This window comes from Calliphora vicina, chromosome 1, assembly GCF_958450345.1.
Source record: "Calliphora vicina chromosome 1, idCalVici1.1, whole genome shotgun sequence".
Classification (NCBI taxonomy): Eukaryota; Metazoa; Arthropoda; class Insecta; order Diptera; family Calliphoridae; genus Calliphora; species Calliphora vicina.
This window is the reverse complement of record NC_088780.1, coordinates 81,299,540-81,324,286: the sequence shown is the minus strand read 5'-3', so window position 1 is coordinate 81,324,286 and position 24,747 is coordinate 81,299,540. Positions and strand designations below refer to the sequence as shown.

Here is a 24,747-nt window from a genome sequence, read left to right as displayed (position 1 = left end):
GAATTTACAGCACTATAAATGGCTACATAGCTACTTTATAGCCAATATAATAATGATACTTTATATTCTGAAGTGTTAAGAAAAATTTACCATCAAAATTTTATAAAAATTAAAAAAACAAAAAAAAACATTTTTGGCCGTAATTTACCGCCGTGCACTGTGGCACTGTATATAATAAAATAAGTTGTGGAGAAAATCCCAAGTGCATTACAGTATAATAGTTTTTAAGGAAATTGTCTTCATTATTTGATTCTGAGAGATTAAAACGAAAAGTAAATTTATATATGAGTAAAATCTTACTCTATCACTTAATGTGTATCTAAATTAAAATAAGTATGAATAATTTAATCGTTTATTTCAATATATTCTGGTATGAATTTATGAATACGAGCATGTAAAAAAATAATCACAATTAAAATATATTTTCTAAATTATTTTGTAAATAAATGTTTATTGTACACTTTCTTCCATGCGGACATTGCAACACATTTAGTGGAAACAGACAATTAGAGAAAAACATATTTTACGAAAAATCTGTATTTAAATTTTACTTTCAATTGTTGCGTAATTGTGGGTGACGACGACTCTTTATAAAATATTTTGGTTCATTGTTCTTTCATTCCATTCTCCTAGTTGCTGGATCCTTTTCCACTTATTTTAGAGTATATATTTCAATGTGTTTATCTATCTACAGTTGTAGGTTAGGAAGTTTGTGATTTCGTGAGCAGTAGTTTGAATGTTGAATTATAGAATTGCTTGTATTTGTAGTAGCATGAAACAAAAACGAATGCTAATTAAAATTCCCATGTTGGTAACCATTTTAGGCCGTGCATTGTTGAGTTGGGTTCATTAGCTAAAGGTCCATTCATTCCGTATGCCAGTGGCGAGAACAACATGAAACTATAGACCAGCACTGACGTCAAACCACCAAGCAGTGAATGTTGGAGCCATCTTGGCAAGCGGCCAGTTAAATAGTGAAACATAACTCCTGAAAATAAAATTTATACATAAAGAACATTTAAAGAAAAGTGCGTTGAATTCGATAAAATATTAATAAATAGTGTGACAAGAAAAACTTTTACTTAAGTTAAATAAAACTTAAACCGTTAAATATAAAAATTCTCAAAAATACGAAAATATATTCAAATATTGTACAAATTCATTGAACATTAAAATATTGGCATATTGCTGGGTATTTATCAATTTATTCACTTTTTCCGGAAAACCTCCTATTAAAGATGCTTCCGTTACCTTTTTGGGCGATGTGGTCCACTTCTTTAATTCATTTTTTACAAGAGCCCAATACCATTCCACAGTACGAATTTTTAGACAGTTGGGTGGATATGCCTCCAGTGGTAGAAAATTGTCATTATTGTTTGAATACCACTCAAGAGCCTTTTTGACTTCTTTTGCCATAACTGCAAATGGCTTGTCACACAAGAAACTTCTTGGGGAATTTTGATTATTTATTTGTCCGGTATTATTCTTGAACATTACCTCGTCCATTAGCCACATAAAAATATTGACCCGGAAGTTGTGGAAATTTCATCATCCATCATACAACAGGTTTATTTTTTATAAAATTTTAACTCAATTTTTTTGCTAGTTCTTTTGTTTCTTTACAAATATCTGTTAGACCTTTTTTTGGAAACAGTGTGACGATGAACCTTTAAAACTTTTGCTATTTCTTTGAAAGTCATTTGGTTTTTTTCGAAAAGTTTCAATTATTGTTCACGTATTTTTTTGGAATGGAATTGTGTGTATACGTTTTTTTTGACTCACTCTTTATGTACTCTAAAATAAAAAAAAACAAGTAAGGAAATATAGTCGGTCAAGCACGACCATATTATACCTAACACTGAATATTTTATAATTTCAATAATATTTTTTTCCGGAAGTTTGCCTTTCATTAGAACTATGACCAATGTCATTAATTTAGGTGATTTACCTCTAGATGAAACATATTTCTGTTGAATTTTATGTGGATACCAATATTATTAAGTTCAAAATAACAAAAAAATCAAAATATTAAAACACCGAATAAGAGCATGTTAGTTAGTATCTCTGCTATCACGATGAAGTTCATTGATATTTTAATACTACATTTGATAAAAACAGAAAGTTTATATGCGAAACTTCTTCAACCACTTAATAAATAATTTTCTCTGTTACATTATTTTTCACAAAGATAATAATTTATGTATTTACATATGTATATTATTCCTATTACGCTAGATTAGCACAATTTAGTGAGTGAACGGTAAATGCTTCGGGTACCCCAATTGGTATTGATAGCTTTTTTAATATAATATAAAAAAACAGCACTCGACGACTTGCGCTTGCAACAATTCTGCGTGCAAATGAAGATACACATTTACATTTCTCAATACTTGTAATATAAGTAAATATTAATGTGTAAAATCATTACAGCGTTTTTCAACCTTAAAGGAGAGGATGCAGAATAAGCAGCTTCACGTAAAAAATTAAATTTATTTAAAATATTCCAAATGCCTTCAAGTAAAATACATATATATTAAGGTATAACCATTAAAAATATTTGCAAATATCAAAAAACAAGATTTAGCACAGCATTGAAAGAGTATCAAATGCGCTTATTACAATTCAGCGTACATTAATTTTTCTGTAATTTCTACTGCCTTAGAATAACAGATGCAAGTGAAAAAGGACTAAGGTATATGAAACTATATTCATATACCTTAGTCATTCAGTGCTTTGGAATCATAGAAGAAATCTGCTAAATCTGAAATTTCTACATAAAATGTGTTATATTTGGAAGGACCTGTGAAGGACACCTATTAAAAGTTGGACAAATTTAGTGTTCTCTGTAATAATATATGTAAGAGAACAAAAATATACATAGCATTTGTAAACATATTTTCGACAGTTCAGTAATATTCAACTTCAAAGTTACCTAATTTTTGATTCCTACTAAATATTGATTTGAAATTTGTTTCCTGTGTTCAAAACTAAATTATATTTTGTTTTTCACAAATTTAAGTAAAAATTTACTTATATTTTCACGCAATTCAGTGGTTTATATATGTATTATTTTCCTGATAATATATATAATTTACCTTTAACATATTTGAAAAATATAGCATTTCTCCATAAATAAATTTTCCATGGAAAAAAATAATGTAGCCCCACTTTCCCCCAAGCTGTTCTTTTAATAAAATGTGCCTTGTTTCGATTAAAAAAAAATTAGTTCTCGGAACATTATGAAAACTTAAAATATTTTGTCGAATAATAAACGAAATACAGTGCACTCGCGATAACATGAACACCCCAAAATATGAACACTTCTTACTTCCATAGGGTACTCTAAAATATGAACTTAGTGAACTTTTTGAACAGCAATATATGCCAATAAACTATGTTTTAAAGACCGCAAAGAGTTAACGTATTTTATCTATCTACACAGAATTGAAATCTAAATCAACAGGGTAGTGGCTAAATTCTAATTCAACTGTTTAATAATGTTTGGACTTCCATAGCTGTAGATGGGAATTAGATGCCATTCGCAAATATGAACAATCTTGTAAAAGTGAACTGGGTACATAGATAAATTCTTATCTATGTATGTATGGGTTTCATGGGCCGTGGGCGTGACCGATTTTATTGAAACTCGGCATGAATTCTTTTCGTATTTCAGAAAATTTCTAGACTTTTGGTCGGATAGGAAAAATTTTATGCGAAAAAATCGATTTGGATTGTATGGGCAGTGGACGTGGACGATTTTCATAAAATTTCATGTTTTTTTAATTTAGTCCATATAATTCTCGGTGCTAAATTTCAATACTCTACAACCATTTCTTATAATTTTTGCACAAAAATGTATGAACCCATCCCTCTCTGCGCCTGTGTGAATTTAATGCCAATCTCATTAGAAACTTATAGATGGCAGATTTATTTCCAAAATAAATTGATTATTTTACTTTATATCTGTACTTAGAAATTATAAAAAAATAATGAAAACGGTGCATGAATTTTTTATTTGTTTAATAAATAAAAAGTTAGGGGCTGAATCACCGCATTCGATATCAAGTAAAATTTATCATAATTTGCTTATTTTAAATTAATGCATTCGATATCGGACAAGAAATGTAATACATTTTATTACAATTTCGATATTGAACATATTTTTCGACAGGTTAGCTCATTAGATCACGAATTCGGTATTTCGGCCTCAGTTTTTATACTCTTCACCTTCGTGAGTTTGTCATTCCGTTTGTAATTTCCACAATATAATTTTCCGACCCTATAAAGTATATATATTCTGGATCCTTATAGATAGCGGAGTCGATTAAGCCATGTCCGTCTGTCTGTTGAAATCAACTTTCCGAATCCCCCAAATAACTTACATACACGATTCATACATCAATATATTCGGCTCGATTGCTATATAAAATCGAGAAAATCAGTCCACAAATGGCTGAGATATAAGGAAAAAACCAGAACAACCTCGATTTTTGACCTATATCTGGATTACTAAGTCATTAATATATGAATATCTAATGATAGATATTTCGAAAACCTTTGCAACGACGTATATAAGAGTATAGTAGTAAGTTGGACCTACAATGGGAGAGTTATATTCGCCACAGTCGAATATAATTCTCTTACTTGTTAATATAAAGACAGCATTATCTGTAATTTGGTGTTATTATTATGAGATCAAAGAAAGTGAAACCCTAATATACGTACTTTTTCCTTGGGAAATCAAAGGTCAGAGTGATGTAAGAAGGAAGTCAAACGGTCCCTAAAGACATGTTAAATTGAAATTTTAATATTTATTATATTTAAATATTTCATCATTATTTTTTTTCTGATTTTTTTTTTCGTACTCTACATGTACATTAGCAAGATAAACGGATTTATGAATAATAATAATAATAATAATTTTAATACGATGAAAGATGGTTGTATAATAAAATATTTTAAATGAAATCTGTATAATTGGCAATTTCCGCTCGTTAGTGCATAATGCAATACATATTTATAATTCGAGTGCATTTTATGGTTGAATTACCTGATAACATCGAATTAAAGATTAAAGCTGGAAAGTAGTGATGAAAATACAAAACGCGGCCCATGGCCCAAAATGGCAAATAGTGAATAACCCAACCAAAGAATAACCAAATTGCAGCTTTCAACGTCATTGATTTCTTCACTGGATCTAAATACAGGATTCAAAGGAATATTTAAGCAGCAATAATTAATCGCAAAGTTTAAATTTTTCAAGTACATACCATGATTGGCAATTGCTTCGCTTTCACCATCTTTATTCATAATTGTATTGTCCAATAATTTCAAATGCCTAATGCCATCTTGCCTCCTTTGTTTAATGACATTTACAAAAAACACTATTAAAAATAATATCAAAAATACTAGGTTACTCCACCAAATTATTGGATTCCCCAATAGATATATCCGATACGAACTGCCAGAGAAAAATTGCCCCTAGAAATGAAAGAATCACATAAAATTAAAATAAAATAAAATTTGATACTTATAGGGTGAATTAAATGCAAACGTACGCGATAATTTATAGGCCATTGCCAGGGACGACTTGTGACCTCGCCTTCTTTTGGCTTAAGTCCGGCATTGCCTTGAAACATGACTGCATGAGATTCAAAAAATCTGGCCAAAAATCCGGGTGCATAAACACTGAAACTTACGCTGGACACTGAAAATAAGGCAGAATTTAATAATCTTGGCATAATTTCTGTTAATTTCTGGCAATAAAATGTATAGTTAATTAGATCGAAAGTGGTGTTAATGTACGGACACACCAAACAAATATTTGACGAAAAATATGGAAATGAAAAAAAAACACTAAATGAAATATATTTTATTTTTATTTATTTAAAAAACGTCCTTTACTTCGGCCAAATCACATCAGTTGTTTTATTTTGATTAAAGCTGTTTACTCATACAAATCATTTATAAGAGTAAAAAGCGCACCATTTCGTTAGATATAAGATCTAATATAGGCGCCGATGAGCTGAGGTGTTTTTAAGTTGATTTGTATTTACATGGGTTAGTAGTTGTTATTGTCTACTGTGTGATATCTAAATTCTTAAGGCCTTATTCATAAATAATTTGTAAATTTAAACAACGTTTTAAAACAAATTTTGTAGGGAAATTTTGCTTTAAAACATTGTTTAAATTTAAATTGTTTTATGAATATTGGGGTTAGTGTTTTAAAATTACATGTATGTGAGCCCGAAACCAATTAAAAAAAAAGTTTATTTTACATTTTCCGAATTTGGATGCGTGAACCAGATAACTTATGAAAGTTTCCTCTTTTTTATTACAATTGATTCCAAAATAAAATGTTTCTAAACCACTGCACAATGGGGAGATTAAAATAAAAAAGTAGAAATAAATAAGTATATGTTTGTGACAACCATTTTTATGATAAAGGATTTTCCATATTATGTTGTTCTCAGCTTATGATATAATGATTCACCATAAAAATGGTTGTCACATTGACACAATCATATGAATCGTAAGTTAAACATATTATGATTGCCACAATCATATAAATAATTTCTGTGACTATAATATTAATAAAAAAAACCTGTAGATGTGAAAATTTTTTTTAAAGATACGCTAAACTTTTTTTTAGAAAAATTCACTATTTTCGACCATTAAAACAATTCTTATTGGTCATTTTAGAAGCAATTTCTTTAGTTGTCTAAATATTATAAATTATTTATTTATTAGGGTATTCAATTAATCGAGTTACAGGTTTAATCGGTTAATCGAGCAAATAATTAATTAAATAATTTTGTTTTCCAAATTGTTTTTTAATTTTTTTTAAAAAAGTTTTTTAAATTTCTAATTAATTTTTTTGGAAAAAGAATTTATTACAAAAAAAAATTTTTTGATGAAAAAAAAATTCGGGATAAAAAATATTTTTTTCCGATTTTGACCCATTGTATGTCCAAGTTAGTATGGTCTTATATACGTCGTTGCAAAGGTCTTTGAAATATCTATCATTAGATATCCATATTGTCTATATTAATGACTTAGTAATCCAGATATATGTCAAAAATAGGTCAAAAATCGAGGCTGTCCTAGTTTTTTCCTTATATCTCAGCAATTTGTGGACCGATTTTCTCGATTTTAAATAGCGACCGAGTCGGAAGAATTTCGGAGATATTGATGTATGAATCGTGTATGTAAGTTATTTGGGGCCTTCGGAAAGTTGATTTCAACACACAGACGGACAGACGGACATGGCTATATCGATTCCGCTATCTATAACGATCCAGAATATATATACTTTATGGGGTCGCAAATGAAAAAAGTGGAAAACGGAATGACAAACTTATATATACCCTTGCAACTCATGGTGGAGGGTATAATAATAGCAAATATGTTATTTGAGATCCATTTTATACACACATATGAGTTTTTTTTAGGATTATAGTGAGATCTTCTGAAATAAACTTTTTTTAAAAAAAAAATATAATTTAAACGATTTTTTTATACCCTTCAGCTTTGTGAGAAGGGTATATATAAGTTTGTCATTCTGTTTGTAATTTCTACATTTTTCATTTCCGACCCTATAAAGTATATATATTCTGGATCCTTATAGATAGCGGAGTCGATTAAGCCATGTCCGTCTGTCTGTCCGTCTGTCTGTTGAAATCAATTTTCTAAAGGCCCCAGATATCTCCGGGATCCAAATCTTCAACAATCCTGTCAGACATACTTTCGAGAATTTTGCTATTTAAAATCAGCAAAATCCGTCCATAAATAACGGAGATATGAGCAAAAATCCGAGACAACCTCTGAAAATTTCATCAAAAAACACAATGTATTGCATGCTTTGACAAAAAAACAACAAAACGTATGTTTGGATGTGCAAGCTTTGTGTATTTTGTTTTTTTTTTTTGTGTTTTGTTTCTTTTGGCGTTGTTGTTGTTTTTTATACAACTAAACTTTTGTTTGGTTGTGTGTTGGTTTTTTTGACAAAAAAGCAAATCGTATGTTTGGATGTGCATGCTTTGCGTTTTTTTGTTTTTCTTTTGTGTTTTGTTTCTTTTGGCGTTGTTGTTGTTTTTTATACAACTAAACTTTTGTTTGGTTGTGTGTTGGTTTTTTTGACAAAAAAGCAAATCGTATGTTTGGATGTGCATGCTTTGCGTTTTTTTGTTTTTCTTTTGTGTTTTGTTTCTTTTGGCGTTGTTGTTGTTTTTTATACAATTAAACGTATGTTTGGATGTGTGTTGGTTTCATTGCCTTGCGTATTTTGTTTTTGTTTTTTCTTTTGGTGTTTTGTTTCGCTTGGCGTTGTTGTTGTTTTTTGTGTTCTTGATAAATTTAGGATGCTGTATGCTGAAAGTGGGCAATGTACATACATATATGGGGGATTTCATGTCAAGTGAACCAACTTTTGAAATCGATGTCTTCCGATCGGGATGAAATTTGCACCAAGGTTAGCTCTATTGGATAGTAACTCAGACACAATTTTTCAACAACTTCGGTCGAGAACTCTCTGAGTTATAGGGGGTAAAATTTTGACAATTTGGTCAAACAGGGGTTTTTTCTTATCCATGTAACTTATTACCTATTGTTCTTAGCAAAATGTGTTCCAAATAGTATAGATAGCTATTTCTTCGATCTTTCGAAAAAAAATATTTAAAAAAAAAAATAAAAAATTTTTAATATTTTTTTTCCGAAATCAAAAACTTTTTTGACTTTTTTTTAAAATACGCTATTTTTTTTTATTTTTTTTTTTTTTCTTAAAATAAAGTTTAGATATTTTCCTTGAACACCTACTTGGTCGCTTAGTGGGATGCGAGTGGGATATCTATCAAAATAAATATTTTGTAACTCAAAACATAAAATTTTTGACTTTTTTTGCAAAATCAAAAACTTTGTTGACTTTTTTTTTTCAAAATGGACCCTTTTTTAATCTTTTTTTTTAGGTCAAACAAAAGCTTAGATATTATCCTTGAAGACCCTTTTGGTCGCTTAGTGGGATGCGAGTGGGATATCTATCAAAATAAATATTTTTTAACTCAAGACTTACAATTTTTGACTTTTTTTTTTGCAAATACGATTTTTTTTCCAAATCGGCCTTTTTTTTTAAATTTTTTTTGTAGTCAAAAGAAAGCTTAGGTCCATTCCTTTAAGATATTTTTAGTCCCTTAGTGGGATGCGAGTAGGATATCTATCAAAATAAATATTTTGTAACGCAAGACATACAATTTTTTAATTTTTTTTTGCAAAATCAAAATTTTTTTCCAATATGGGCCCTTTTTTAATTTTTTTTTTTGCTCAAAAGAAAGCCTAGGTCCATTCCTTTAAGATATTTTTAGTCCCTTAGTGGGATGCGAGTGGGATATCTATCAAAATAAATGTTTTAACACAAAAATTGTATGTCTTGAGTTACAAAACATTTATTTTGATATATATCCCACTCGCATCCCACTAAGCGATCAAAACCATCTTAAAGGAATAGGCCTAAGCTTTCTTTATAGCAAAAAAAAAATTACAAAAAGGGCCCATTTTAAAAAAAAGTCAAAAAAGTTTTTGATTTTGCCAAAAAATCAAAAATTGTATATCTTGAGTTACAAAATATTTATTTTGATAGATATCCCACTCGTATCCCACTAAGGGACCTAAAATATCTTAAAGGAATGGACCTAAGCTTTCTTTTGACTAAAAAAAAATTTTTAAAAAAGGGCCCATTTTGAAAAAAAAATCGAATTTGCAAAAAAAAAGTCAATAATTGAATGTCTTGAGTTACAACATTTTTATTTTAATAGATATCCTACTCACATCTTCCTAAGTGACAAAATAGGTCTTAAAGGAAAAGACCTAAGCTTTCTTTTGAGCAAAAAAATTTTTAAAAAAAAGTCCCATATTGGAAAAAAATTTCGATTTTGCAAAAAAAAATTAAAAAATTGTATGTCTTGCGTTACAAAATATTTATTTTGATAGATATCCCACTCGCATCCCACTAAGGGACTAAAAATATCTTAAAGGAATGGACCTAGGCTTTCTTTTGAGCAAAAAAAAAAAATTAAAAAAGGCCCCATATTGGAAAAAAATTTTGATTTTGCAAAAAAAAATTAAAAAATTGTATGTCTTGCGTTACAAAATATTTATTTTGATAGATATCCTACTCGCATCCCACTAAGGGACTAAAAATATCTTAAAGGAATGGACCTAAGCTTTCTTTTGACTACAAAAAAAATTTTAAAAAAAAGGCCGATTTGGAAAAAAAATCGTATTTGCAAAAAAAAAAGTCAAAAATTGTAAGTCTTGAGTTAAAAAATATTTATTTTGATAGATATCCCACTCGCATCCCACTAAGCGACCAAAAGGGTCTTCAAGGATAATATCTAAGCTTTTGTTTGACCTAAAAAAAAAGATTAAAAAAGGGTCCATTTTGAAAAAAAAAAGTCAACAAAGTTTTTGATTTTGCAAAAAAAGTCAAAAATTTTATGTTTTGAGTTACAAAATATTTATTTTGATAGATATCCCACTCGCATCCCACTAAGCGACCAAGTAGGTGTTCAAGGAAAATATCTAAACTTTATTTTAAGAAAAAAAAAAAAATAAAAAAAAATAGCGTATTTTTAAAAAAAGTCAAAAAAGTTTTTGATTTCGGAAAAAAAATATTAAAAATTTTTTATTTTTTTTTTTAAATATTTTTTTTCGAAAGATCGAAGAAATAGCTATCTATACTATTTGGAACACATTTTGCTAAGAACAATAGGTAATAAGTTACATGGATAAGAAAAAACCCCTGTTTGACCAAATTGTCAAAATTTTACCCCCTATAACTCAGAGAGTTCTCGACCGATGTTGTTGAAAAATTGTGTCTGAGTTACTATCCAATAGAGCTAACCTTGGTGCAAATTTCATCCCGATCGGAAGACATCGATTTCAAAAGTTGGTTCACTTGACATGAAATCCCCCATATACTAATTATAAAAAATAATAATGCATCCACAACAAAGGTGAAGGGTATATAAGGTTCGGCATAGCCGAATATAGCACTCTTACTTGTTTTTTTGAATTGACTTGGAAAAAACTCTCTTGCTGATTGTTGTTGGAGAAATCAAAAGCATGATAAAGAATATCAAATATCTCAGTTCTTTTTTTAGTATTTTCTAAGCATCAAAAATCCTTTATTATACCATTGCACAGTGGAAAATTTGAAAAATGAAAACCTATTTTTTTTTGCACTCAGTTTTAAACAAAAATGAGATAATACTTGTTAAAATCGGTTTATATTTGCAAAAGTTATTAATCTTTTTCGAACAAATTTACCTTGTAAATTAAAAATTGTACAACATTTTTTTTTATACTTAGTTTTTTGTTTTGTTTTTGTGCATATGCGCTGAGGGAGAAAATAGCTTTAATTCTATGATAAAACTAGATCGGCGGCAAACGGCGCCAATAGTTAAAATCCTAGTCAAAGTTGCGTAGGTTAGCCAAAAAACATTATATATTTTGAATGAATAAATTTCAAATCTGCTAACAATTTGTACAAAACTCTTTACAAAGATAGAATCTGGACAAGATACCCTTTCCAAAAAGTTATAACAATTCTGAAAAAAACAGTTATAAATATTAAAAATACGCCCTTGAATATGGTATAATTTTAGCTCCCCAAATCTTTAAATTCGAAAGTATTGTGTTCTGTCACCATTTTCGAATACTTCTGTTGACATAATAACTATAATTTTTACAAATAATTATTGCTTGACATCTTAGCTTTACGATACAATTTGTTTTATGGTTAATTTCAATCATTTGCAAAAATCAATTATGAGATGCATACACCTTATATAATCCACTGTGCATTGGAGTCCTTTTTGGATTGTTTTAGATTTTGAATACTTTTAATAGTTTTGTTAAGTTCTGATAAAAGACACATTTCAAAATGCAAATACAAACAAAGTTTCAAATACATGCAAATTAAATATGCCAGTTGTTATACTCACTAAACATTTATCTTGGATGTTCGAAAAAATATTTAATTTTAAAAATACAAAAAATAATAAATACAAAAAAATATGTTAAAGTGAAAGCAAAAAGGAATTTCGGTTAATCGACACGAATTAATCGGTTTATTTGTTATTGGAAAATCGATGATTTTAACTGATTAACGGGTAATTGATTGAATACCCTAATATATTAGTATATAAAAAATATGTAAATACAAATATGATTAAAAACAATTAAGCTCTATTTTGTAAAACTTTTGCGACTTCCAAAACTCATTTTATTTTTTTATGAGATTTGCGCCCCCTGTAGTGGGTTTGTGGAAATATTTATAAGGATTCAAAAAACATCAATTGTATTAATTTTTGATTCAGAATCCATTGGTGAAATCAGATTTGAAATATATTCAACCGTTTTTGCTCTACAGAAAAATGTGCTCAAAATTCGCGTCTTTAGGTGCGTTGAACCACCACAAGGAGTGAAAATTTTCCAAAAAAAGGACGCCATTATTTTTATTTACTCAAAAACATTCAGAAAAATGATGACACCCGAAAAACAAATGAATTGACCTGGTCATAAACGAACTCTAATATACATATATGTATATTGTTTTATTATAAGAGAAAAATCTTTAACGTACGGTATGTCAAGTACGATATTAAATTTTATTTATTACTAGTTGACCGCCCCGGTAGCATTTACTAATGTTAGTTCTTTAAGTTTCTCGAACCCACATACGCGTGTTCTTATTTATTTGCAAATAAAATATCTAAATTTGTACTGCATACTTTAGGGAACCTTTTTATTACTGTTGACTGGACTCAAAAAAATAAATTCCGAGTTTTACCCGGAATTTTTGAATTTTTTTTCTTTACAAACCATCTCCTGAAAATTTCGAATCGAATAAAAAATCGGCCAATTCGCTCCAGCCGTTCTCACGTGATGACATTACATACATGGACCATTTCATTTTTATATATATAGATAAAATCATCCAAAGATTGTTTTTATTTAAATATGACGGATTGTAAAGGAAAAATATTTGGTTTAGTGTAAGAAATTAAAAGAAAACATAACGCCTATTACCATTCGAATATTTTCGCATATTTCTACATGTACATTAGTGTGTCCCAAAAAAAGTTTCTTGAAAGCTTATTGTTATCCCTAAATTATTAAGAATTAATTGATCTTTTAAACTGCAATGTTAGTTTTTTTTCATTTTCATAAAAATTTTTAAAGTTATTATTATAAGTCTTATTTACAAAATTTATGGAAAAATTTCGAAAAATTCTAATGTAGGGCACCTTAATGAGCCAATTCATTGCAAAAACAAAAAATGTTTGCACACAAAAATAAAGCATGGACATTTTTCTTTTAAACTGTGTCCTCAAAAGTAATGAAAATCGTGGGTCTTGACAAAGTTATGAAGAAAACTCATAAAGAGGCCGACAAATCAGATTTTTGGCAAAAACTCGACTTGAGCGACCTCTAAACCTCTTCCGAAAAATCTGAAAAAAATCTCAAAAATATTCTACCCTATAAGCTTACAAATTATGCTTGAACCCCAACAAAAAGTTTGTTTTGGGACACCCTAATGTACATACAGTGGAGAGCTCAAATGAGTACATGTTTCTATTTTGTGCACTTCTTATGGAATAAAAATAAAACTAATAAAGCAAATCCAAAAATTTTTTCTGTCATTTATTTTATGTTTAATATGTAACAAAATGAATTACAATTCAAAATAAAAAACATACAGTTCTAAATAAAAAAACAGACAAAACTAAAATAACTCGCATGTACTCAATTTTGCACCCCACAATAACTTTAGGGAAGAATGGCATTTTTTAAAAAAAATTTCAAAATCCTTTATTACGTAAATAAAATTTTACACGCATTGGCATATTTTCTATAAATTTTTCATTAACTTTTTTTAGAATACTCTCTATCTCGTGCTCAATCCGCTGTTAAAGCTCGTACAAGTTAGTAGGACTTATTCGGTATTGTTTCAACCGCCAATTCACGATTTACTAAAAAATCTCAATAGGATTGAACTCAGGACATTGAGCTAATAACTGCATTAATAAGACATTTTTCTAGGAACACCATTCTTTACGATTTTTATAAGCATTATAATCTACAAAATCAAAAGATGAATGTGAAAAATACAAAGATATTTACGTATTCAGGTCGGTATATCGAACTGGACACTATTTCGGTAGAAATTTTGCTCACTAAACTATTTTTCAAAGTTTTTCATGAGTGCTTTAATTCGCCGTCCTGCTGTAAAATAACTTATTCGACATGATTGGCGCTCTTATCCACAAAATCGGAATGGCAAGTCTATAAATTTGATATGATTAGTCTTCAATATACGCAGATAGTCTTCTTAACTCATTATTTCGCCGATTTTTTCAAAATTGGTGACACAGTAAGGAAACAGTAAAACACGGTAATGATATGGGGTTGCTTTATATGGTGCCACCTTGGACTCATGCAAAGAATCAATGAAATAATGGGAAAAGAAAACCATCTGCATATTTTGCAGACTCACCATACCGGTTTTGTAGTCTCATCATCAGGTTTTTGTATATAAAAGAGGAAATCCTGCAGAAGAAGTAATTTTTCAATAGGATGGTGACCCAATGCACACGTCAAAAATCGTAAAGAATGGTGTTCCTAGAAAAATGTCTGATTAATGCTGTTATCAGCTCAATGTCTTGAGTTCAATCCTATTGAGAATTTTTAGTGAATCGTGAATTGGCGGTTGAAACAATACCGATTAACTCCTATCAATTTGTACGAGCTTTAACAGCGGATTGAACACGAGAGAGAGAGTATTCCAAAAAAAGTTAATGAAAAATTTATAGAAAATATGCTAATGCGTGTAAAATTTTATTTACGTAATAAAGGATTTTGATTTTTTTTTTAAAAAATGCAATTCTTCCCTAAAGTTATTGTGGGGTGCAAAATTGAGTACATGCGAGTTATTTTAGTTTTGTCTGTGTTTTAATTTATAACTGAATGTTTTTTGTTTTGAATTGTAATTCATTTTGTTACATATTAGACATAAAATAAATGACAGACAAAATTTTGGATAGAAACATGTACTCATTTGAGCTCCCCACTGTATGTACCTCAAAATGAGTTACGTTTTATGTCACGTACGATATGCCCTTATTTCGCTAAATATTTTGGACAACAATATTTCGAAAGAACTTTTTATTATTTTAAAATATAGTACCCTCTGAATGGAACATATAGACAAAATTATTTTTCAGATACTCTTATTTTTGCAAAATCTATTCCACTCTATAGGCGTACAAATGTCACGTACGATGATATGTAATTGCCCATATACCATTTTTTGCTGTCGATGTGACTTTGTGACAACGACTTACTATAAGTTTATATCTTATAGTTTACAAGATATTCGCGAAAATTAAAATTTTTAAGTATTTATTAAAAAGAATTATTTAGAAATTTAAAATAAAATTAAAACAATTAAGAGTATTATATTCGACTGTGCTGAATCTTTTATACCCACCATCAACATAATACGGGCTCATATTCCAAAAAAAATTCAATTCATATTCTCATATAAGACCGCTTTAAAATCAATTTGGACATATGAAATTCAATTATGGGGAATGGCTAGCAACACCTAAAATTCTTAGGGCCATGATGGGAGCACCATGGTATATAAGAAATGAAAACATCCACAGGGACTTAGAAGTGACATTAATAAAGGAAGAGTTCAAGAAAGCCCATGAGAAATATATTGTAAAGCTGCAAAAACATCCCAATACGCATGCAAGACAACTTGTGCAGATCCAAACCCGATCCAGTCTCCGTAGAGCAGATCTACCACTCCGCTAAGATGAGTGCCAGTTAACCATAAAGGCTCTCTTGTTGAAGAGCAAATAGTTTTAATTTTATTTATAAGATTTAAATACTTATTGTAAAGTCTATAAAAGGCAGATTCAATAAATAAATAAAGCGTTAAAAAAAAATATTCTTATAGCACTATCTACCATAGCTGTTAAATAATGATTACTAATCATAATAATTAGTAATTAGATTACTTTTTTTCGAAAGGTGAAGTAATGATTAAATTACGATTATATTCAGATTCGTATGATTACTAATTGATTACGATTACAAGTAATAAAAAAATAATCGAGATTACTTGCGATTACAAGAAAATAATCAAAAGTAATCAAAAAATAATCCGACTATTTTCAAAGATTACTTTTGATTATTTTAGATTATTTTTATAAAATTTTAATATACATACATATATTCGTGATTAATGAACATTCCTGATATGAGCCTTATATATAATTATAAACCCATAGTCACAAAATCAAGCAGTATGATTTTTATCGATATTAATTATTTATATGCGGTAATATAATATATTGTGGGACTTATATGGGAGCTATGACCTATTGTGATTCGATTGTCATAAAATATTTTAACGTGATGTCTATTTATTTTAATCGAATTTCATCTTTACAATAAAACATGAGTATTCTAAATATTATCGCAAGTGGAACGTGATTTCTAAGTATTTGGGGGCTAATTTTTTGGAATTTTGGAATGGTACTATTGATTTAGCTGATTTGCAACTCCAAACTGCATAGAAAAATAGTTAAACACGCAAGCGTGTTTTACATATATTTTGATACACAAGATTTTTTCAAATAATTTTTTTTTTTCACACAAACATTTTTTCCAACAAAAATCTATGTATAGCTCTGTTACTTGTTTATTATTCATATGCGCTGGGGAGAAATACTAAAAATGGTGTTAATGAAAAGTTTAATTACTTTTACAATCTTAACAAAAACAATACTCATAACATACAAATGTATCATTTAGAGAGTCTTAAAAGAGTGATCAGGTTTCTTTCCAAACCCGTAAACAAATTTGAAGTCGGAAAAAACTGACTGAGTTATAGGTCGATAAGTTGACGAACATCACTGAAAACGGTTATTTTAGAATAACTTCTGAATTTGAGGGCTCTTCAGTTATTTAAATAATAATGCAAGTACCGGGATCGTCAACAGTGCAATGTGGCAATCTGTGACTAATTTTTCATTTGAAGAAATTAGCATTTCTTCGTTTGTTAGGCGTTTTCATGGGGCTCCGCTATAAGTTAATTTTGGATAAGCAATTGTGTTCGCTATCGTTATAAAACTTGCTACATTAAGCTCTCATGCTTCGGTAAAAGTAGTTACAAAAAATTTCAGAATGTTTCTAGAAAAAATAAATTTATTTGCTTCGGTGCAAGTAGTTGCCAAAAAATTGAGTATGGAATGAAGCCTGACCTTCCCACAAATAACCACATATGTATATGTATATCATTCCTTGGGCAAATGCATGCAACGTAAGTTCTATACTACAGACGACAAACAACATTTTTCCTAACTGCACAAAAAACATTACTAATAAAAACACGAAATTTTACACATAAAACAATAGTGTACAACATTATTTTTATTGCATAATATAATCTACATAATGATTCTATATGTCGTCAAAATTTGGTGAGATGCTACTTCCACAAAGTGGGTCAAAAGATCAATTGAAATATTACTTTTGTTCTAGATGTCTGCTAACACAAAAATTTTAAACTCAATTATTTCGAAATGCAAACAAATTATACACTATTGTTTTATTAAGGGGATGATATCAACATTTAGTTAAATATTTTAAGTTTTTTTTAAGTACACACATCCGGTGTTGTAATCCATTTTGGTAAAATCTTAGTTATAACTATTTTTTTAAAAAAAAAAACACTTTTTCCTTAATGCAATTCTTTTTACTTTTTTCAGCTTGAGAACTTTATTTAAAAAATGATGTTTATATATAAACTGCATAGCCAATTAGCATAATTTTTTGGCATTTATGTCGTCGAAGTGTTAGGAATTGAACCGTAAAACTTTTTTTTCAAAAAGTGAAAGTTGAACATCTTCATAAAACTGGGTGTGGTTATTCTTGTATACATGAGGATTAATGATGTATTACACTATGCGGCAAATAGTAGGGTCAGTGATCGGCGAGGGTTCTGCCCAAAGGGAAATGTTAGAGCGGTAAAAAAAAGTTATACGTGTCCCGGCGTTTCGCTGGGTCAGGTCTAGGAATCGAGATATATCGATTTGAAATTTGCAAATATCGTATAGGGAAAATTGTAATTCTTTTGCATTTTTCATGCATTTTGACCATCTAAATGTCCAAATATCGCAAAGTTATGTTCAGAAAAGTTGTTAAGCTCAACGCGGGCTACAGCATAGTCAATAAAGAAAAGTGGTATTTTTGGTTTTCATTGAGTGGAACCCTGGAAAATCAGTTTTTCATATTTTTTCGTTAGTTATCTTACAAAACTCAATTAAAATCATCTAATACTATACTCAGAGAAATAATATAGTTGTACATGTTTACCATAACCATTTCATAATTTTTACAAGTTCTATAACAATATTATGGTTACTGTAATTATGTATATGATTGCGTTAATGTTTAAGTTTACCATTCATATAATTGTAGCAATCATATATATGATTGTAGTAATTAAGTATATGTTTGTGGAAGCCATTTTTATGATGTACTAGCTAAAACCCGGTGTGCTTCGCTATGTTGGGCTTTCCTACTCCCGAACATGCAACTGAAAACTTTTCATGTGAAAAGCATGGATTTGCAAACTAGCAAAGACTGACGTTGAGCTTTATCAATTGACATTGCAAATGCTAAGCAAATAGGAAACTGCAATCGATTAAAATCAGAGACCAAAAATAACTATTATTCAATTTTTTGAGACTTAAAAAGTTAGGCATAAATCAATGAATAATTTTTACGTTTTCAAGTAAATGTTATTCAAAATACTTATTTGTTTTCATTGCTCATAACTTTTATTTTCAATTTATATTTTTTTACGTTGCCTAATAAGAGTTATTCATAATATATATTTTTTTTCGTTGCTGATAAGCAGGGCAACCAAAAATATGCTCTAAAAAAGTGTTTTATGCGCATAAAATATGCACTTAAAAACGAAAAATATGCTCTTAAAATATAAAAATATGCACTTAAAATAGTTGGTTATTGTTTGATTTCAAAGTTTTATTAATAAAATATATGAGAAGTAAATAAAATATTGAGCTCATAAATTAAAATTGGTTATTATAGCATTAAATTTCGATTTTGGTGACTTGGGCACTACATTAAAATAGTTTGGTTCAATTAATTTCATTAATTTAGAAATAGAGAGTAGGGTAGGAAGAGGATGTTTCATATAAATTTTTATAGGATCAGTAGGGAGAGGATGTTTCATATAAATTTTTCAATACGTTTTTATTCTACATAAAGCTGTAAAAACCACTTTTTTAACATTTGAATTATGTTTCAAAAACGGAGAGCATGTGTAATTTTTTATTAAAAAATTTCAATGGAACATTCATCGTGTATGTAGATTAACATCTAAATAAATTCGGCTTCCAAAATTTAAATAGAATTATCAAATGGAACAATAGTGGAATGATTTGTTCTATTTAAGACTGCGGTAATTAAAAAAAAAAACATTTTGTTGCAGTTTTATCATTGGGACTCAGAATGCCGTGACAATTTCAGTTTGATCCTTGCTCATCCATTGTTTCGACTATCGATATCCATGTATATTGTTTTTAATAATTTCTTAATATCTTCGTTAAAATTTTTGAACGCGAAGTTTTCGATGAATCTTAATATTCTGAACATTTGTTGAATAGTTGTTTAGTTTTATATTAGTGGTAAACTGTTAATGCCCAACCATAACTGCCTCAAGTAACCTTATGTTTTTTAATGTATCCAAGATTTTAAGAAGTTGGCCTAATAACATACAATTTTGAAATTTTCTTTTAATGTTTTACGTATTTTTTACTACAAATTTGTTTAATTCAAATATATGGAAACTAAGCTGCCTTAAGTTAACGAAAATTCGATGAAGATAATTCGATTATAGATACTATATTTATTTCTTTAAGTAGATTATATCAATTATCATTGGACCTTAACAAAATATTAAAATATAGAAATGAATTACAATGCAAACAATAAAATTATATTAAGAAAACAAAATAAAGAAAAAAAAAATATGCAACAAAAATATGCAGTTATGCGTTGAATATGCAAAATATGCTATAAAGCAAAATATGCTAAAATACGCAGTAAAGAGCAAAATATGCAAAAATATGCACTAACAAATCGATGCCAAAATTCTTAAAATTGTCTGAAACGGGTATAAAACTAACTCATATGTTTGTACGACGCACAGCAAAAAATATGATATTGCATATTTTTGGTTGCCCTGGTTATAACTATCATTTAATATCCCTTTAATGCATATTGTTGCCAATTGTGTACATTCCAGTTCCACTTAACTTTAGACGAACATAAGCTTGATACTAATTCAGATTCTCCTTCAGCAAAATCAAATGGATTACGAAAAGTTTCAGCTAAAGAAATTCTATATCAAACTAAAGGTAAAGGAAATATAATAAATAAAAATCAACTAATTATTTGATACTTTATAGAAAAATAAAAGTAAAAATCATGCATTTGAAGGATATACTATATATACGAATGTATGTGCTGAATTTTATTTCTATACCCTTCCACAAAAAACTAAAAACAGTCCTACTAAGAAGTAAATTCTGAGTCGAAAATGTAGGTGCAAACATAAGCACAAAGGATTGTCACTTCTTACCCTAGTCATTATCCTCATAATTTCTAATCATAATTACTTATGTACAATAAAATGTCAGAAATATTGTATTTTGGGAAAAACTTTTAAAATATTATATTAACAATATTTAACTTACAGTTCTGATGTTTATTGTCTTCTATGTTCCAATTGGCATTTTTATCGCGAACATTAAGATTGCAAGAAACTTCTTGCTGCTCGAAACCCCATTTAGGCAATTGTTTTCCACTCGATGTCAAAGTGCAGCTTTGTAAGTAGTGGACCAACTTGAACTTTGTTGTAACAGTTTTGACAGTATCGTTGATTTTACCGCCAACAACTATCAGTTTCCAAATGTCATTAGCATCGCCAATGCCTTGCTAATTAATAGAGAGTAACAAGTAATTATTGTAAAATATTTGCAATATTATGATATGAGTAAATACCTCTCCGTAGCCAGTAACTTGTAAATGTTTTTTTGTTACCGGTGCTGGTTCATTATGTGAATGAAGATTTCGATGAGTTGCTATATGTTCCAGACGAATTAGATCACCGTGCTTTAGCAGTTGAGTGTTGTCGAAGGACTCCTTGTTGTAGGGTTTTATTAGCCATTTGTTGTTGTCATCTTTGTGGGTGTATGTTGTAATCTTCATTAAAACTTAAGTAATTAGTTAACATTAAATAAAATGCCTCATCGTACACCGTACCTGCTGCTGTTTAGCTCCATATCCTTTTGGATACAAATGAAAATGAGAATGCAAGTAACCTCCGCCAGTCTTATGATTTTTAATTGTCACTATCGATCCATAAGCAACATCACGCGGCATACTGGCATTATATAGAGAGTTTCCAATGAGACGCGATTGAAAAGCAGAACTATAGAAACCATCTCCGTTTCCACTGCGATTTAACACTTGTAAATGTATATAGAAGAAAGTCATATACAAAAGTAAGGGCCACACAATAAGTGTCACGGCTCGACAAACCAATTGCTTGACTGTCTCCAACTGCATAGAAAAAAAACAAAACTTGTCAAAATTATACTGTTTTCTTGATGTCTAACTAATTACAAAATAACTTACAATGGGTTTGTCTAAATCACCAAGAATTAGCCAGAGTTCATTGGCCGTGTGTATACCTACGAGTAGAACAACAAAAAGACCTACAAATTTAACGCTTATTGTACATGACAACATGGTGCCTGTGAAGATGAGCCACCACCACCATTGCCACGTATATGAAAGTCCATTATGGGTTGTCTTCGATACTTTAACCATTCCCCATACTGATGCCGTCATGAAGAATAGTAAAATGGGATCCAGTAGTATATACTGATTTAGGGTGAGTAGACCAACATCTGAAATCATACATGTTTTTATTAGCATGCCAAGACATTATAATATGAGTGAGAAAACTTGCCAAAAATCAAATAGCCTGCAGCGATTATAGCAGCTTCCACTGATTGCGTTAAATCGTGTACAGTGTCAAAAGCCATTGGCATAATTAAGGCACCAAGTGTGGTACAGAACTTTAAAGAAAATTCAAAAAAGATAATTATTGAGATTATAGTCAATCTTACGTTCTATTATTTTAAGAAAAAAACAAGTACGAAAATATAGTCGATCAAGACCGATCATATAATACCGTACACCGAGTATATGTGCAAAAACAGTTTTCTTTTAAAAGAAAGTTTCTGCTAATAAATGCTCTTACCCTCATTAACAATAAAATCTTAACTTAAAGTTAGCCCTAACTATAGGTCATAATTTTAAAAATGATAAATTAAAAATGCCACCAAAATAAATTTTGTTATTACAAATTTCAGTGAAAAAGTTCAATATTAAGACCTATAGTTAGTGCTAACATTTCAAAAAAGACGAAAAAATTCAAAACCGAGTATATGATTATAAAAAGTTGTATTTTGATATGAAACTTATTTGTATTGAATCTTATTTTAATACCAACATTTTTAAGATATTTATGCTCGATAAAGTGATTTTCGGAAGCGGAACTTATATGGGAGCTATGACAACCATCATAAAATGTAGTGACACGACTTGGGCTGAAACAAATGTATGTACCAAATTTGATCGAAATATCTTCAAAATTTGCGAACAAGGTTTACATCGGCTTCCAACTAATATTTTTGGGCACTACAAACATCTGTACAAACGCATTGTACACTGCAGGGGGGGAGGTGGTTTTGTAAAATTTAGATATTCTCAATTTGGTCTTTTTGTATAAACCGTTATAAATGCTTAAGTATAATACTTAAAAATAGTTCTAAATACAGTGCAGTAATAGATGTTAGCAAATAAAATTAAATCTATTTCATATTTAAAGAAAAAAAAATAAAATTAAAGAAATAAATTTAACAGATTTTTTTGAAAAAAATAAATTTTCTCAAAATCCATAAAATTCGAATTACACAAAATGGGTACACCTTTAACATTATTAATCCTTATTTAGTATTTAATAAAATTGAAAACTAATTTTGATATGTAAAAATTTGGTTTTGAGAAATGTAGTTGGAATATTTTTATATTTTTTAAAAAATGAAATATGAAAACATTTTTTAATTATAATTCTTTTTGAAACATTCAACTTTTTTTTAATTCCTACTTTGACACAAAACTTCAAATAAAATGTGCAATCTCGAAAGGTTATCCGATTGTGCTAAATTCTTATTACATAATATCTAACTTTGGTTCATAAAATAGTTTTAACTATGGAAATTTAGAATATTCTTGAAGTATATTTTGAATCAAAAGAACATTTATAAATGAAATAAGTTTGAATAATTACTGAATAACCCAAGTTTTCACAATGTCTAGTTATTGTTTAACATAAAGTTATACTGACAATTTTTATACAAAAATTATTTTAACAGGCGGTATAACTTTAGGTAGAAGTGTTTCCTACAGCATAGATGTTGGTCGAACTCATATAGAAATTTCAAGCAAATTGCGTGCATTTACAAACTAAATTTAAAAAAAATAATAATAATTTTACTCACATATCGCATGCCTTCGTAGTGAGTTCCATTATATTTATCACCTGGTTTCTCGAACGGATAAGTGCCATTATAACCAGTCAAATAGCCCGACAAGCCAATTAACATCTAAAATAGAATTTAAATGCATTTTCTTAAATTAAATATCTGGAATTCGGTGATAATGTGCTGTATTTTCTGTACTTACTTTTCCCAAAGGTGGGTGAACATCAAAAAAAAATGTACGATTAATATACCAACTGCCCATTTTCCCAAAATGAGTTTCATCCCAACTATAAACACAAAGTAATTTTCTTTAATTTTTATTTACAATAAAAAAACAAACTACTTACCACACATGATCTGGCTCAGTTACTTTGTAGAACCGCGTAGCAATGGTTAAAAGTAAAACAGTAGCAAATATAATCCACCAATTTCTATAATATCATCCGAAAATAATTCAAATTATGATTACATATTACAAATATATACAAGTACTTATACTTTTTTTTAAAACATTTGTTTAAATTTATCTAACAAGGAGTTTGGGTATTAAGTCTTTTGTTTTTTTTTTGGTTTAAATAAGTATGTACTATTATTCTTTGCCTTAAGTCTTTTGTTTCACTTGAGACACTTACAATTTTTCATTATTATACTGCAATAGAAACAATTTGCCGTCGTTTTTAGCGCTAATATCAGTTTTATTTTTCATTTTTTCTTTCGTTTCTTACAATTATTTAATCTTAAAACAAATTTAAATAAATACTTTCAGACTTTCTTCATGTTTCTTATTGGACAACTTTAACTTAAATAAGAAAACGACTGGCTTACTACCTGCCACGATTACATTTAAATTTCTTATGTGATTCTAGTTTTTTACTTTAAACATTTCTTTATCATTTTTGTTTTGCTCTGCTAATGCCACTCTTTAGTTTTAGAGAGAAAAAGAGTGGTAGAGAGCGAGGCAGACAATAATGAAATATGTAATAAAACTTTCTTATAAGAGCACTTTCTTATAAAAAAGCCATGATCATTCTCC

General features: G+C 29.0%; 1 protein-coding gene across 1 annotated transcript; it reads right to left on the bottom strand.

Annotated features, from left to right (window-relative positions):
• Window positions 1-330: 330 nt before the first annotated feature.
• Window positions 331-24,462, bottom strand: twisted (Protein O-mannosyl-transferase 2). The gene is made up of 13 exons (XM_065514999.1): window positions 24,347-24,462; window positions 24,062-24,145; window positions 23,917-24,001; window positions 23,733-23,837; window positions 22,136-22,244; window positions 21,799-22,073; window positions 21,424-21,723; window positions 21,163-21,363; window positions 20,856-21,096; window positions 5,559-5,707; window positions 5,271-5,481; window positions 5,051-5,197; window positions 331-988 (listed from the first exon to the last, which is right to left on the bottom strand). The coding sequence occupies exons 1-13, from the start codon at window positions 24,418-24,420 to the stop codon at window positions 795-797; spliced, it is 2,175 nt and encodes a 724-aa protein (XP_065371071.1). The 5' UTR covers window positions 24,421-24,462; the 3' UTR covers window positions 331-794.
• Window positions 24,463-24,747: the final 285 nt, after the last annotated feature.

Bases quoted from the DNA above. Each gene is read 5' to 3' on its own strand.
- twisted (XM_065514999.1), bottom strand. From the start codon at position 24,420: ATGAAAAATAAAACTGATATTAGCGCTAAAAACGACGGCAAATTGTTT. The intron at 24,002-24,061 runs GTAAGTAGTTTG...TTGTGTTTATAG, and splicing joins ACTGAGCCAGATCATGTGTG to TTGGGATGAAACTCATTTTG. The intron at 21,364-21,423 runs GTACGGTGTACG...GTTTTAATGAAG, and splicing joins ATGGAGCTAAACAGCAGCAG to ATTACAACATACACCCACAA.